Source organism: Macaca thibetana, chromosome X (assembly GCF_024542745.1).
Source record: "Macaca thibetana thibetana isolate TM-01 chromosome X, ASM2454274v1, whole genome shotgun sequence".
NCBI lineage: Eukaryota > Metazoa > Chordata > Mammalia > Primates > Cercopithecidae > Macaca > Macaca thibetana.
In genome coordinates, this window is record NC_065598.1 from 129,487,025 (window position 1) to 129,504,157 (window position 17,133).

General features: G+C 38.9%; 1 protein-coding gene across 1 annotated transcript in view; it reads left to right on the forward strand.

Annotated features, from left to right (window-relative positions):
- Positions 1–17,133, forward strand: part of HPRT1 (hypoxanthine phosphoribosyltransferase 1) — a 1,139,661-nt gene that overhangs the window by 1,105,065 nt on the left and 17,463 nt on the right. Inside the window, exons 3-4 of the mRNA XM_050777330.1 lie at positions 5,566–5,672; positions 7,300–7,483. Coding sequence (XP_050633287.1) covers positions 5,566–5,672; positions 7,300–7,483 — 291 coding nt within the window. The remainder of the gene's footprint in view (positions 1–5,565; positions 5,673–7,299; positions 7,484–17,133) is intronic.

Below are 17,133 nucleotides of genomic sequence, written 5' to 3' on the forward strand. Positions count from 1 at the left end.
CCCTAGTAGCTGGGATTACAGGCCTGCGCCACCATGCCTGGCTAATTTTTTTTTTTTTGTATTTTTGGTAGAGACGGGGTTTTACCATGTTGGCCATGCTGGTCTCGAACTTTTGACCTCAAGCAATCAACTCGCCTCGGCCTCCCAAAGTGCTGGGATTACAGGCATGAGCCACAGCACTCAGCTGTCTTTTTTTAAAATAGCAGTTTAACACTGTTCAGTTACTCATGTACATGTCATGCCATCTACTACACTGTAAGTTCTATGAGGGTAGCTGTATCAAATTTATCTAACTTTCTCTTTATGCATGACATACTAAGTATTCAATAAATATTTGCATGTTGGTGATAAGGATATAGGTTCTGAATAGTGGGTCCTTACCATTTAAGAATTGGTATTTGATGGCCAGGCGCGGTGGCTCACGCCTGTAATCCCAGCACTTTGGGAGGCCAAGGCGGGTGGATTATGAGGTCAGGAGATTGAGACCATCCTGGTTAACATGGTGAAACCCCGTCTTTACTAAAAAAATACAAAAAAAGTAGCCAGGCGTGGTGGCGAGCGCCTGTAGTCCCAACTACTCAGGAGGCTGAGGCAGGAGAATGGCGTGAACCCAGGAGGCGGAGATTGCAGTGAGCCAAGATCGCGCCACTGCACTCTAGCCTGGGCGACAGAGCGCGACTCTGTCTCAAAAAAAAAAAAAAAAGAATTAGTATTTGATATTTGATCATTAAATATGAATTAAGAGGACTTAGACTTTTTGTTAAATGTCAAGCTGGGAAAAGTTGTCATTTTAATGAATTGCCTCTTATTTAATTTCATCTGATGATACATTTTGTTTTTATTTTGTAAAAATTTTTTTTTTCTTTTTAGAGACAGGGTCTTGCTATGTTGCCCAGACTGGTCTGGAACTCCTGACCTCAAGCAATCCTCCTGCCTTAGCCTCCCAAAATGCTGGGATTACAGGCATGAGCCACCTCTCCCAGCCTTGTATAATGATACGTTTTGAACAGCTACAAGTAGACATAGTATAATGAACCTGCATGTACCCATTGCCAAGTTCTGACAACTGTCTGTCTATAGCCAATTATGCATTTCTTAAATTAGAACCCCCTCAATATACCCAAATATATATATATATGAAGTTGTGAATTCATACCTAAAGTATCTCAAGTGATATAAGTTTTATGAATTTTTGTTTATGCCTTTTGGGAAAGTTGTATTGGCAATTTTTTTATGCTTAAAGTAAACCATAAATAAATCTTTCAAAAAAAAATTCCAGGTTGCAATAAAACAAACAAAACAACTTATTGACATAAATGTGGTATGTAAATCTGTTTTGATTGGAAATCAATTTGTTATATTGACAGAGATAGAATTCCTATTTTAGAATACATCTCTGCTGATCTGTCTGTATTCGTAGACTGCATATCTGGGATGAACTCTGGGCAGAATTCACATTGGCTTCATTTGAAACAAACAAGACTTTTGAAATTCTTAGTCCATCTGCAGAACCTGTAGCCTGGCACTGAACCATTTTGATAGATGCCGTAGTCGTTACAAGTGTATATTTCAAGGAGTTCTGGCTGGGTCCTAGTTTGTGCTTGTGGCAGAAGCAGTGAGTAACTGGGAGGAAGTTGGTGAGTAAGCTTCAAGGAAGAAGTCATTTTTAGTACTCTGGATCTTTCTGATTTTAAAGCACTACAAAATGGTGCATTTTCATTCTTGTCAAGTGATAACAGATATATTCTGATGAGCCTGAAATGAATACATATTGTATCATTTTTATAATATCTAGCAAAGTGTGTTGTTTTCCCAAAACTTGAACTAAATTTCAGTTCATAAAATTATTTTATTTTATTTTATTTTATTATTTTTTGAGACAGAGTCTCGCTCTGTCGCCCAGGCTGGAGTGCAGTGGCGCGATCTCGGCTCACTGCAAGCTCCGCCTCCCAGGTTCATGCCATTCTGCCTCAACCTCCCAAGTAGCTGGGACTACAGGCGCCTGCCACCACGCCTGGCTAATTTTTTGTATTTTTAGTAGAGATGGGGTTTCACTGTGTTGGCCAAGATGGTCTTGATCTCCTGACCTCATGATCCGCCCACCTCGGCCTCCCAAAGTGCTGGGATTACAGGCGTGAGCCACCGCGCCCGGCCAGTTCATAAAATTTATAAAATACTTACTTGTAAAATATTTTTGGAATGTTCATATAGGTGACACACAAATGTCCCATTTTCATCCTTTCTATAGTAAATATGTTCTGATATAATGTGAAGGTTTAGCAGATGCATCAGCATTTAATCCTAGAGGATCTGGCATAATCTTTTCCCCCAAGAATAGAAATTTTTTCTGCTTATGAAAGTAGTACATGCTTGTTTAAAAACAAATCAATATTGACTTCTGCCCGCTGTGTAGCACTACGCCCCCACCTGGCCATGACCAGGGGCATGTCCTGGTCCACCTACCTAAAAATGTTTGAAGCCAGCCTCCTGGCCATGTGCACAGGAGCTGAAGTTGTCCCACAGGTATTATGGGCCAACCTGGCAATACATGAAGTTCCACCAAAGTCTGAGAACTCAGAACTGAGCTTTGGGGACTGAAAGACAACACAAACCTCAGATTTCTCAGCACTGGAAACCTCAAAATATAACTGAATTCCATAAATAAGATTTTAAGTCTTAAATATGTATTTTTAAATGTATTAAAAGTCAAGCTGCTTGTACTTAAGCACCTAATACAATGCTTAGGTTGTAAAAGGAGATGCTCAGTGGGTACTAACTGGTATGTTGAGATTTAATTATGGTTTGACCAGTATTTCTTGGAAATTGCCAAAGCTTATATCATCAGCTTCTTGAATGTGATTTGAAAGGTAATTTAGTATTGAATATCACATGAGCTAGAGTATTTCATTCGTTCTGGTTTATTTCTTCAAATAGACTTTGAATATAATGGTGAATGGGCATTATAAATTAATAAAAATGACATTGAAAATGAAAAAAAAAAAACAAATATTAAAGTGTAGAAAGTGACCAGGCGTGGTGGCTCACACCTGTAATCCAAGCACCTTGGGAGGCTGGGGCAGGAGGATCGCTTGATCCCAGGAATTCGAGACCAGCCTGGGCAACATAGGGAGACTTTGTCTCTAAAAAAAAAAAAAAAAAAAAAAAGATTTTTTTAATTAAAGAATTTTTAAAAAGTGTAGAAAGTGTCAAGACCCCACTTCTTACCATTATTTGGTATATTTCTCTATACCTACCCACCCTTCCTCCTTTTTCCCTCCCTCCCTTCCCAATCTTTTTATCTTTGTATTCTGATTTTTTGTTTGTATATTTTGCTTTAATTTAATGTATCCGTTAATTTCCCATACATTTTATATCTATATATAAAAATACATGCTGCCAAAGATAATTTATAAGAAAGACCATTGAATTTTTTTTAAAAAGTAGTATATATTCATTGAAGAAAATTTAGAATATATAGCAAAGTAATAAAGAAGTAAATAAAATTGCTGTAACTCTGCTTTCAAAGATAATTGCTTTTATGATTTTGTTGTATTTTTTTCTGTATATAGGTACATATATAGTATTTATAAAGCTGTAATCATAGTACATTTTCACATCACAGGTACCATATCAGTGTTACTAAATATTTTGTATGCCAGGGGCTAGACATACGAAGACAACCAATATGTGGTTCTACTTAAACAATATTAGAGTATCTTTTATGATGGCACTTCATTAGTTGACTGTAACAATCTTAGACTTCTAAGAGTTTGGGTTTTCAAATGATCACTTAGCTTTTTTGGGTGATTTTCCCCCCCTACTGTGAGATGAGAGAGGCTGTTTGGATTTGGGATTGGGGTAGGGGGGACAGCAGTTTTTCTTTTCTTTTTCCAGGTAGGGTATTGCTGTGTCACCCAGGCTGGAGTGCAGTGGTGTGATCTCAGCTCACTGCAACCTCCACCTCCTGGGCTCAAGTGATCCTCCTGCTTCAGCCTCCCCAGGCACGTGCCACATGCCTGACTAGTTTTTGTATTTTTAGTAGAGATGGGGTTTCACCATGTTGGCCAGGCTGGTCTCTAACTCCTGACCTCAGATGATCCACCTACCTGGGTCTCCCAAAATACTGGGATTACAGGCATGAGCCACTGCATCAGCCAGCAGTTTTTCTTGTTTTGTTTTGTTTTGTTTTTTGAGATAGGGTCTTTGTTGCCCGTGCTGGAGTGCAGTGGTGTGATCATAGCTCACTGCATTCTCAAACTCCTGGGCTCAAGTGATTCCTTCTGCCTCAGCCTCCCGAGTAGCTGGGACTACAGGTGTGCACCACCATGCCTGGCAAATTTTTAAAAAGTTTTTTGTAGGGATGGAGTCTTGCTACATTCCCCATGTTGGTCTCGAACTCCTGGCCTCAAGCAACTCTCCTGTCTCAGCCACCCAAAGCACTGGGATTACAAGTGTGAGCCACCACACCATGCCAGTTTTTCCTGTTCTGTGTGATATTTTATCTTGTTAGACTGCAGTGTGTTAAAATTTGTTTTACTAAATTTTCAAACATACTCAAAAGTGGAGAGAATAGTGTAATGAATACTGATATATCATCACCCATGTTTAGAATATTATTAAATATTAAGATTTTGCTGCATTTGTCTTAGCTCTTTAAAATTTTTCTTTTTCTCTTTGTGACCTAAAGGAAATTCCGTATCATATCACTTGACTTCTATATTCTTGACTAAGATGACTAAGACATATGGTTAAGTGGTGGGTTTTTGATTTTTTCTTTTTTTTTTTTTTTTGAGACGAAATCTCACTCTTGTCCCCCAGGCTGGAGTGCAATGGCGTGATCTCAGCTCACTGCAACCTCTGCCTCCCGGGTACAAGCGATTCTCCTGCCTCAGCCTCCCAAGTAGCTGAGATTACAGGCGCCTGCCACCATGCCCGGCTAATTTTTGTATTTTTAGTAGAGACGGGGGTGTTCACCATGTTGGCCAGGCTGGTCTCAAACTCCTGACCTCAGGTGATCTGCCCGCCTCGGCCTCCCAAAGTGCTGGCATTACAGACCTGAGCCACTGTGCCCGGCCTGTTTTTTGTTTGTTTGTTTGTTTGTTTGTTTTTGAGACAGAGTCTTGCTCTGTTTCCCAGGCTGGAGTGAAGTGGTGCATTATTCTTGGCTCACTGCAACCTTCATCTCCCAGGTTCAAGTGATTCTCCTGCCTCAGCCTCCCAAGTAGCTGGTACTACAGGCATGTGTCACCACACCCGGCTAAGTTTTTTGTATTTTTAGTAAAGATGGGATTTTGCCATGTTGCCAAGGCTGGTCTCGAACTCCTGAGCTCAGGCAGTCTGCCTGCCTCAGCCTCCCAAAGTGCTGGGATTACAGGTGTGAACCAACGCGCCTGGCCTGTTGTTTTCTTATATAATTCATTATAATACCTACAAAGTTAACAGTTACTAATATCATCTTATACTCAAATTTCTCTGATAGACTAAGGTTATTTTTTAACATCTAAATCCAATCAAATGTTTGTATCCCATAATGCTCTCATTGAAACAGCTATATTTCTTTTTCAGATTAGTGATGATGAACCAGGTTATGACCTTGATTTATTCTGCATACCTAATCATTATGCTGAGGATTTGGAAAGGGTGTTTATTCCTCATGGACTAATTATGGACAGGTAAGTAAGATCTTAAAATGAGGTTTTTTACTTTTTCTTATGTTAATTTCAAATGTCAGCAACTGAGTACTTGCTATTTGAACATAAACTAGGCCAACTTATTAAATAATAGATGCTTTCTATTGTTAAAATATTCTTTATTAAAAAAAGAGAGGAGGGCCTTACTAATTACTTAGTATCAGTTGTGGTATAGTGGGACTCTGTAGGGACCAGAACAAAGTAAACATTGAAGGGAGATGGAAGAAGGAACTCTAGCCAGAGTCTTGCATTTCTCAGTTCTAAACAGGATAATGGGCTGGGGCTGAATCACATGAAGGCAAAGTCAGATTTTTATTATTATGCACATCTAGCTTGAAAATTTTCCGTTAAGTCAATTACAGTGAAAAACCTTACCTGGTATTGAATGCTTGCCTTGTATGTCTGGCTATTCTGTGTTTTTATTTTAAAATTATAATATCAAAATATTTGTGTTACAAAATATTCTAACTATGCATATATATATTTATATTTTAACATATGAGTATAGTTTTAAATGTTATTGGACACTTTTAATATCAGTGCATCTAGAGCTATCTAATATATTTTAAAGGTTGCATAGCATTCCATCTTATGGAGATACCATAACTGATTTAACCAGTTCACTATTGATAGACACTATCTTGTTCTTACAAACTGTACTAGAAGAAACATTCTTTTACATGTTTGGTATTTGTTCAGCTTTATTCAAGTGGAAATTCTGGTCAGGGGGAAAGAGTTTATTGAATATTTCGGTATTGCCAAATTATCCTCTAAGAAACTGAATCATTTTATACTCCTGATGTTATATGAGAGTGCCTTTTTCCTCACAATTTGTCTCTTTTTTTTTTTTTTTTTTTTTTTTAAAGACAAGGTCTCTGTTGCCCAGGCTGGAGTGTAGCAGAATGATCACAGCTCACTGCAGTCCCAACCTCCTGGGTTCAAGCGATCCTCCCACCTCAGCCTCCTGAGTAGCTGGGACTATAGGTGTGCGCCACCACTGCCAGCTACTATTTTTATTTTGTAGAAATAGGGTTCGCCTTGTTACCCAGGCTGGTCTTGAACTCCTGGGTTCAAGTGATCTGGCCCACCTCAGCCTCCCAAAGTGCTGGGATTATAGGCGTGAGCCACTGGCCCGGTTTCTACAGTCTCTTTTAATATTGTATATTATCCAAGAAATTTCATTTAATCAGAACCTGCCAGTCTAATGGGTGAAAATGATATCTTGTTTTTATTTGCATTAAAAAAAAATTATGATAGTGGTATGCTTGGTTTTTTTGAAGGTATCAAATTTTTTACCTTATGAAACATGGGGGCAAAGGATGTGTTACTTGGAAGATTTTTAAAAATTTTTAATGCATTTTTTTGAGACAAGGTCTTGCTTTGTTGTCCAGGCTAGAATGCAGTGGCACAATCACAGTTCACTCCAGCCTCAACATCCTGCAATAAAGTGATTTTCCCACCTCACCTCTCGAGTAGCTGGGACTGCAAGTACATACTACCATGCCTGGCTAATTTCCAGGCTGGTGTGGAAGTTTAGTGACTAAGAGGTGTTTGTTATAAAGTTTAACGTATGAAACTTTCTATTAAATTCCCGATTTTATTTCTGTAGGACTGAGCGTCTTGCTCGAGATGTGATGAAGGAGATGGGAGGCCATCACATTGTAGCCCTCTGTGTGCTCAAGGGGGGCTATAAATTCTTTGCTGACCTGCTGGATTACATCAAAGCACTGAATAGAAATAGTGATAGATCCATTCCTATGACTGTAGATTTTATCAGACTGAAGAGCTATTGTGTGAGTATATTTAATATATGATTCTTTTTAATGGTAACAGTAGGTTTTCTTATATTTTCTTTGAATCTCTGCAAACTATACTGGCATTCATTTCACTTGGTTACAGTGAGATTTTTCTAACATATTCACTAGTAGTTTACATCAAAGCCAATACTGTCTTTTTAAAATTAGTCACCTTGGAGGATATGTACTTATTTTACAGGTATTTTTTTTTTTTAATAAACTTCTTTTAGGAATTGCTGTTGGGACTTGGGATGCTGTTTTCACTATACATACTCACTAGTGGCAGATATCATCTCTTGAGCTACATTGGTTTGGGGGGAGTCAAAAGTCCTTTGGAGCTAGGTTTGACAAATAAGGTGGGTCAACACTTGTTTCCTAGAAAGCACATGGAGAGCTAGAGCATTGGCAAATTGAAGAAACCACTTTTTTTTTTAAACACACTTAAGAAAGGGGAGTGCAGGTATACCCGAGAGAGTATGGGTATACCAGAAACCGCTTTTGATCCACAGTCACTCTGCCTGTGTCACACAATTGAAATGCATCACAACGTTGACACTGTGGATGAAACAAAATCAGTGTGATCTTTACAAGTGAATTTCATTCATAATTTGATAGTGCAGATGTTTGATTTTTATTACTTTAGACTATTGTTTCTGATTTTATGTTGGGTTGGTATTTCCTGTGAGTTACTATTTTCCTTTAAAATAGGAATTTTTCATACTCTTCAAAGATGAGAACAAATGTCCAGCTTTTGCTGTTTCATGAATGAGTCTTGTCCATCTTTGTAGAAACTCGCCTTATGTTCACATTTTTATTGAGAGTAAGACCACTTATCTACATTTAACCTTCAACCTCATCCTCTCCATTAATCATCTATTTGAGTGACCCAAGTTTTTGACCTTTTCCATGTTTACATCAGTCCTGTAGGTGATTGGGCAGCCATTTAAGTATTATTATAGACATTTTCCCTATCCCATTAAAACCCTTTATGCCCATACATCATAACATTACTTCCTACCCATAAGCTCCTTTTAACTTGTTAAAGTCTTGCTTGAATTAAAGACTTGTTTAAACACAAAATTTAGACTTTTACTCAACAAAAGTTATTGATTGATTGGTTAATTGATGGTTTACACTAGGACTTCATTCTAGTCAGTATAGTTGCTGGAAGTATAACTGGCCAGCCTTTAATACATTGCTGCTTAGAGTCAAAGTGTGTACTTAGAGTTCATGGTATGATTTATCTTTTTGGTTTTCTATAGCCTCCTTCCCCATCCCCATCAGTCTTAATCAGTCTTGTTACATTATGACTAATCTTTGGGGATTTGTGTAGAATGTTATTTTAGATAAGCAAAAACGAGCAAAAAAATTAGGGGAGTTTAACTTTAATATTTTCTTTTAAAAATCATTTTATAGTTATAAGAGCAATTTTGAGTGGTAGAAGCACTTTGACATTTTATTTCCATTTTCTACTTTTACTTTTTTTCCTGTTTTAGATCTTAGAGGATTATTAAGCTGAACTCCTCAATTGATAAAAAGCATGACATCTTAAACATAAGCAAAGCATATTTTTAGGTTAATTTTCACATAGAAAACAATTTATTTTATGTGAAATTCTATGTAGATATACTTTTCTTAGTATTTATTTACATATTTAATTAATTAATTAATTTATTTTATTTTCTGAGATGGAGTCTTGCTCCGTCACCCAGGCTGGAGTGAAGTGGCATGATCTCGGCTCACTGCAAGCTCCGCCTCCTGGTTTCACACTGTTCTCCTGCCTCAGACTGCCACGTAGCTGGGACTACAGGCGCCTGCCACCACGCCCCGCTAATTTTTTGTATTTTTAGTAGAGATGGGGTTTCAGGCCGGGCGCGGTGGCTCAAGCCTGTAATCCCAGCACTTTGGGAGGCCGAGGCGGGTGGATCACGAGGTCAGGAGATCGAGACTATCCTGGCTAACATGGTGAAACCCCGTCTCTACTAAAAATACAAAAAAACTAGCCGGGCGTGGTGGCGGGCACCTGTAGTCTCAGCTACTTGGGAGGCTGAGGCGGGAGAATGGCGTGAACCCGGGAGGCGGAGCTTGCAGTGAGCCGAGATCACGCCACTGCACTCCAGCCTGGGAGACACAGCGAGACTCCGTCTCAAAAAAAAAAAAAAAAAAAAAAAAAAAAAGATGGGGTTTCACTGTGTTAGCCGGGATGGTCTTGATCTCCTGACCTCATGATCCACCCTCCTTGGCCTCCCAAAGTGCTGGGATTACAGGTGTGAGCCACCGCGCCCGGCATTTTATTTTATTTTATTTTATTTTATTTATTTATTTGAGATGGAGTCTCGCTCCGTTGCCCACGCTGGAGTGCAGTGGCGTGATCGTAGCTCACTGCAACCTCTGCCTCCCGGGTTCAAGCGATTCTCCTGTCTCAACCTCCTGAGTAGGTGGGACTACAGGTGCCTGCCACCATGCCTGGCTAATTTTTGTATTTTTAGTAGAGATGGAGTTTCACCTTGTTGGTCAGGCTGGTCTCGAACCCCTGACCACCTCGGCCTCCCAAAGTGCTGGGATTATAAGGGTGAGCCACCGAGCCCGGCCGACATGTTAATTTTTTTAAAAAGGCTTTACTGGGGTATATTTTATATAATATAATAATCACATGTTTTAACGGTACAATTCCAAGCTTTTTAGTATATTTATAAGGCTATGCAAGGAAGATATACTGTTAAACAGTAGAAATTGAGAAAGCTCTTCTGATAATATCTCTTGATTTGGTGATGGCTCATGCCTGTAATCTCAGTGCTTTGGAAGGCTAAGACAGCAGAATTACAGGAGGCCAGGGGTTTGAGACCAGCCTGGGCAACACAGTGACACGCTCTCTCTACAAATAATAAAAATAAAAATATCTGTTGGTTTGAAGTAACTTTTTTTTTTTTTTTAAAGACAAGGTCTCATTCTGTCACCCAGGCTGGAATGCAGTAGCAAGATCACAGCTCACTGTGGCCTTGACCTTCTGGGCTCAAGTGATTTTCCCACCTTAGCCTCCCGAGTAGCTGGGACTACAGGTGTGCACCACCATGACTGGCTAATTTTTTTTATGTTTGTAGAGATTGGGTCTTACTATGTTGCCCAGACTGATCCCAAACTCCTGGGCTTAAGCAGTCTTCCCACCTCAGCCTCTAAAAGTGCTGGGATTATAGGCTTGAGTCACCATGCCCAGCTTGAAGTAACATTTCTACCCTGTTTAATAATTCAGCAGCTTGTCATGTAAGATATTCATATATGCATATAAAACATTAGGCAGTTTAATTTGGTAAAACTGTAAAATGGAAATTTTAAATTGTTTGCAGCATCAATAACATTGATGTTAGTATGATTTTTACATGCTGATCTTGACCAGTTTGAAATAGTGAGTTAAAATCTGGCTGATCCATACTAAATCCTAAAGACATATTCTATGAACTATTAAATGTTTCCAGACTGTATAAAGAAGAATTATGATATAAACACACCCATCTATTTTTTTTTTGGAAATAAAAACTCCATTTTTCTTATTAAAGAAAACATGCTTATTAGAAAACATACGGCTGGGTACAGTGGCACACGTAATTCCAGTGCTTTGGGAGATCGAGGTGGGAGCGTCACTCAAGGCCAGGAGTTTGAGACCAGCCTAGGCAACATAATGAGACCTCATCTCTACACAAAAAGAATTGGTTGCACATGGTGGCGTGTACGTATAGTCCCAGCTATTTGGGAGGTAGAGGCTGGAGCATCCCTTGAGCCCAGGAGTTTGAGACAGAGAGAGACCCTGTCTTAAAAAAATAAGAAAGAAAACACAACTGCAGAAAATTATAAAGGATTTCAGTCACTGCCACTTTTTATTTAGAATATTCTAAAGAATTCTCTGTGTACACACACACATGCGTACTCTTAATCCAAGTAGCTAGGTAGGATTTTATTTACCTAGTGCCTAGATGGGAAATTGCCTGGGGATTCCAAATACCTATTTCATTAAATTAAAGATGCTGCTGATTTTAAGGCTTAACACTATTTTTCATACTGCCAAGAAAGAAACACTACCAGTTATAATTGTAAATTGTCATCAATTGTAATACATCAAGTTAGAGCTATTATTAATAAAGTGTGAATGTGCATCTTAGAGCAATGAAATATAGTACTATATATTTGATGACCTTTTCTGTCCTGTGATATTCAGAAAGTGAAAGTTAAATATGGGCTGGGCATGGTGGCTCACACCTGTAATCCCAGTACTTTGGGAAGTCAAGACGGGACAATGGCTTGAACCCAGGAGTTCAAGACCAGCCTAGGCAACGTAGCGAGATGCCATCTCAAAATATTAAAAATAAGTAAATAAATAAAAAGAAGGTTAAGTATGCAAATGTATTTCCTTTGTTGTGAATTTATTTCAATTTTATAGTGATTTTTTTTTTTTTTTTTTTTTTTTTGAGACGAAGTCTCGCTCTTGACCCCCAGGCTGGAGTGCGATGGCATGATCTCAGCTCACTGCAACCTCTGCCTCCCAGGTTCAAGCTATTCTCCTGCCTTGGCCCCCCAAGTAGCTGGGATTACAGGAGCCTGCCACCATTCCCAGCTAATTTTTGTATTTTTAGTTGAGACGGGATTTCACCATGTTGGCCAGACTGGTCTAGAACTCCTGACCTCAGCTAATCCACCTGCCTCGGCCTCCCAAAGTGCTGGGATTACAGGCGTGAGCCACCGTGCCTGGTCAGTGATTTTTTGTTTTTGTTTTTGTTTTTGTTTTTGTTTTTGTTTTTTTTTGAGACAGGATCTTGCTCTGTCACCCAGGCTGGGGTGCAGTGGTGCCATCTTGGTTCACTGCAACCTCTGCTTGGGCTCAAGCAATCTTCCCACCTCACTCTCGAGTAGCGGGGACCACAGGTGTGTGCCACCACACCTGATTAATTTTTGTATTTTTTTTTGTAGAAACAGGGTTTTGCCATGTTGCCCAGGTTGATCTCAAACTCCTGGGCTCAAACAATCCAACTGCCTTGGCTTCCCTAAGTGAGATTACAGGCATGGGCCACTGTACCCAGTCTAGTGGTTTTTAAATTTTTATTTATTTATTTTTTTTACCAAAGAAACAATGAAGCCTCAGGAGGAAAACTTGATACACAAGTAAATTTTATTGGAAATGTTTTTGTGTGGACCTTAAGCAGAGGGAAAATTAGTCTGCATTATGGTGTATTCAGACTAAATGACTGATACTAAAATGAAATTATCCTTAGGATTTGCAATCTTAGAGAAAACTTTTTCATTTTTATTTTTTTTGAGTTACAAATTATCTCCATTTACATTTGAGAACAGTGAGTCACAGAGGGATTAAGTAACTTACTCAAGATCATACAAGTCTTTGATTTGAACCCAATCTTTTAACTCTGTAGAACTCAGAGTCACTCTTATCTGGAAAAACTTTTTAACTGATGTGGATCCTCTAATATGGGCTTCCTATTATTCATTCTCTATTAGTCAGAAGTTTTGTAAGCAGACAGAATTCATTTTGCCAATTATGGGACTTTTTCCCTCAGTTGCAGTCAAGGTTCATAAAACTATAACTCTTTATCTTTAATTAGAAATTTTTTTTTGAGACAAGGTCTTGCTCTGTTGCCCAGACTGGAATGCAGTGGCACAGTCATAGCTCATTGCAGCTTTGAACTCCTGGGCTCAAGGGATCCTCTGCCTCAGCCTCCCAAGTATCTGGGACTACAAGCACATGCCATTACCCCTGACTAATTTTTTTTTTTTTAATTTGTAGAGATAGGGTCTTGCTATGCTGGTCTCAAATTCCTGGTCTCAAGCAATCCTTCTGCCTTGGTCTCCCAAAGTGCTGAGGTTACAGATGTCAGCCGTTGCACCTGGCCAAAACGATAACTTAAAATACACACACACACACGTGTATCTCAAAAGCATCAAAAGAGAAAAGCTGTAGCTTTAGTCTTGCTCTTGATAGTGACTTGATTAGGCTATCTGTTTAACATCAAAGATGCAAATTAATACTGTCTTTGAGTGAGCATATTAAAAATGCAGAAAATTTTGGAGTAGTTTTTTATTTTAAATTGTAGTCTGTATATTTAACATATACAACATGATGTTATGGGATACATACAGATGGTTAAAAGATTACTGCAGTGAAGCAAATTAACATATCCCTCAATTCACATAGTTACCCTTTTTTTTTTTTTTTTGGTGGCAAGAGGAGCTTAAAATCTCATTTAGTGTGAATCCCAAATACAGCACAATTTTATTACCTATATACCTCATGTTGTACATTATATTTCTAGACTTGTTCATCCTACATATCTGCTACTTTGTATCCTCTGAGCTACATCTCCCCATTTTCTCACTTGCCCCCCAAGTAGTTTCTTAAAGTGTCTCATATAAGAGGGCAGTAGCTTTCAGCTTAAACTTTTTCTCTGTATGTATTTAGTCAATTTCTTTGAGGTATACTTTTCTCTCCAGAATAGTTAGATGTAGGTATACCACTTTGATGTTGACACTAATTTACCTAGAACTTATCTTCTGCAAATCTGTCTCTATTTCCATCTGTCTCCATCTTTGTTTGTATCTATCTATCTATCTATCTATCTATCTGTCTGTCTGTCTGTCTGTCTGTCTGTCTGTCTGTCTGCCTGCCTGCCTGCCTGCCTGCCTGCCTGCCTGCCTGCCTACCAACCTACCTACCAACCAAAGCAAATTTATGCCCTTCTCCTATTTATTGAATTGAGACCATAGACAGGGGTGAGATACAAAATTTGGCAGGAATGGGAATGTGTATTATCTGTGGCATAAGGAAACTACAGAACTAGGTTCAAAAGTGTACTTTCTAGTTCTTTCCCATGGCTTTTCACTTTGATATAGTCCTTATCAGGCAACTGAGGTTTTATATAAGTCCCCTGATTCTTAGAACATGAAGTGTAGTATTCAAGTCTGGTCCCTTGAAACCACAATTTTGTGAAAAAAAAGAAAATTGAATAATTTATTCAGCAGATACATATTGATTATCTGTTATACAGACATGAGAAGTGGTTCTGTTGCACACGTTTATTTTATCAGATCCTAATCCCAAACCAGGCATAGAATGGAAACCATGAAGATAGGATGAAATAACTTCTGAATGTTTGAAAATAGTGTACTTAAAAATACCAGGTGATGTTTGTTTGTTTGTTTTTTGTTTGTTTGTTTGTTTTTGAGACAGGGTCTCACTCTGTCACCCAGGCTGGAGTGTAGTGGTGCAATCTCACCTCATCGCAGTCCTGACCTCCCAGGCTCAGGTGATCTCCCACCTCAGCCTCCCAAGTAGCTGGGACTACAGGCGCATGCCACCACGCCCAGCTAATTTTTTGTATTTTTTGTAGAGACAGGGTTTCACCCTGTTGCCCAGGCTGGTCTAGAACTCCTGGGCTTAAGTGATCCTCCCACCTCAGCCTCCCAAAGTGCTAGGATTACAGGCAGGAGCCACCATGCCTGGCTGAAAATACTAGGTTTTTAAGTATCAGCACTACCTCTTCAATCTTTTCTATTACTGTGTTGTGCTAAATGGTATTTTTTATTTAATTAGAGCAATGCTGTTCAATAGAACTTTTTTTGAGGGTGGAAATCTTTTATGCTTCTGCTGTATGGTACAGAGCCACTAGTGACATGTGGCTTTTGAGCACTTGACACATCTTGTGCAACACAGGAACTGAATTTTTAAGTAATTTATATTGCCACATGTGGCTACCGTATGGGATAGTGTAGGACTAGATGATCTGTAAAGGCCCTGCTTCATCAATGTCATTTTTTAACTGACAGAGACTTTTAGTTCTTTTTTTTTTTAAGTAATGTGTTTATTTAAAAGAATTCATAAAATACAAGTAAATAAACTTACTACCTGAGCATATATCCTTCCATACTTATTTTTTCTGCATACATATTTTGGAAAATGGAATATCTGCCATTTTTTTTTATCTGAGATACAGTCTACCTCTAAAAATATATGATTCTAACATTCTCACTTTTGTTGGCATTTGATCAGGGTATAGAAAACAGTTAAAGGACAGAGGATGGTTGAGAGATTATGATATGAAGAGAAAATGTGATTGAGTGTGGTAGACTTGGGGCCTGCCTGAATGTTGAGAGGATGACTGTTTTCCAATAAAAAAATTCCATTCTAGGATCCTAAAAGAAAGGTCTGAAGTTCACTGCAGAAAGCAAGCTGCATAGTACTAAGCCACTAAGGGGACATGGAGCCAGGACTTCCTACCTTGATAATATTCTCATCATGCCCTCTTGGGAACCCAGCCTTGTTGATTAGCCTCTCTGCTTTCTCTCCTTATAGTTCAACCTCCCTGTTTGTTCAAAGCAGTTCTTTTCCAGCCCATTTATTATGCACTTCTATACAGCTTTTCCTCCTCTTTTCCTATACCATGCTGCAGTTCTTATTGCTACCTAGAGGTTTTCAAAATTCCTAGGGGCGGACAAGCAGGCATAAATAAAGTTCTTCCCTATTATCCTTATTTTTTCACCTAGACTGAAGAGATAGACAAAATAGAAATAAAGACATTAAGGGTATGTGTTTGCAGTCCCAAAGAGCTGCTCTGGCAATTTTATGTAGTTGACAGTGACACTCTTGAGTTCAGGACAGATTGGACTCCTTGGCTGAGAGGAGCGAGGAGATAGGATGGTAGAGGAGAGGGTAGAGCAACTCTGGAGGAAGCTTTCCCCTCACCTTTGCCAATCCTGTTATCCTAGACTTAACCATAATTAAAGATGAGGGAGGCACTCAGTGAAGGGATCTAGTGGGAAGCTTGTTCCAGACAGCCAAGGAGGAAGGTTTGTGCAGTTCCTTTGGCCACCCAGGTGGTGTAATTGATCCATGTATGCCATCCATATACAATGTAGGCACTTATACCTGTATTCCAATGTAGTGAACTATACCATTACTCTTAAATTAATATTCTTTATTAGCTTCCATGGTGGCTATAGGCCAGGCGAGAGAGTTAAGAAAAAATAAATAGCTAGGTATGATGACTCAAGCCTGTAATCTCAGCATTTTAGGAGGCTGAGGCAGGAGGATCGCTTGAGTCCAGGAGTTTAAGACCAGCCTGGGCAAAATAGTGAGATCCTGTCTCTAATTTTTAAAAAAGCCTTGGGGCAAACAAGAATATGAAGGTTTGGATGCTAATAGAACAGCAGTGTCTTACTGCTTGGAGTTCTCTTGTTTCTTGTCCTATCACCATAGTCTTTGGATCACAGCAATTTTTCCATAACTCCATACTTTTCAGTTCTTGAGTATTTTTTCCTTTATTCCTCTTGTCTCTGTAAAAAGAGATCAACTGGAGTCAGACTGTAATACCAAGTATCTCCAGAAGATGTCACTATTTAACAGGCTTTACAGTGTAAATAATTTGGTGTGAGTCACTGTCATCTGAAGCTTGTTGTCTTTTCTTTCTTTTTTCTTTTTTTTTCTTTTTTTTTTCCCCATCAATTCTGTATGTTTGAAATGCTGAGTTTTAAGTTAGTGAATAAGGGATGTCTGTAATTTCCCTAAAATGAGAAGTAATATGCAAAGGTTGATACCAGAAGTCATATGCTCACTTTGCAACACCAAACAATACTGGCCCATTTGTGTTTTT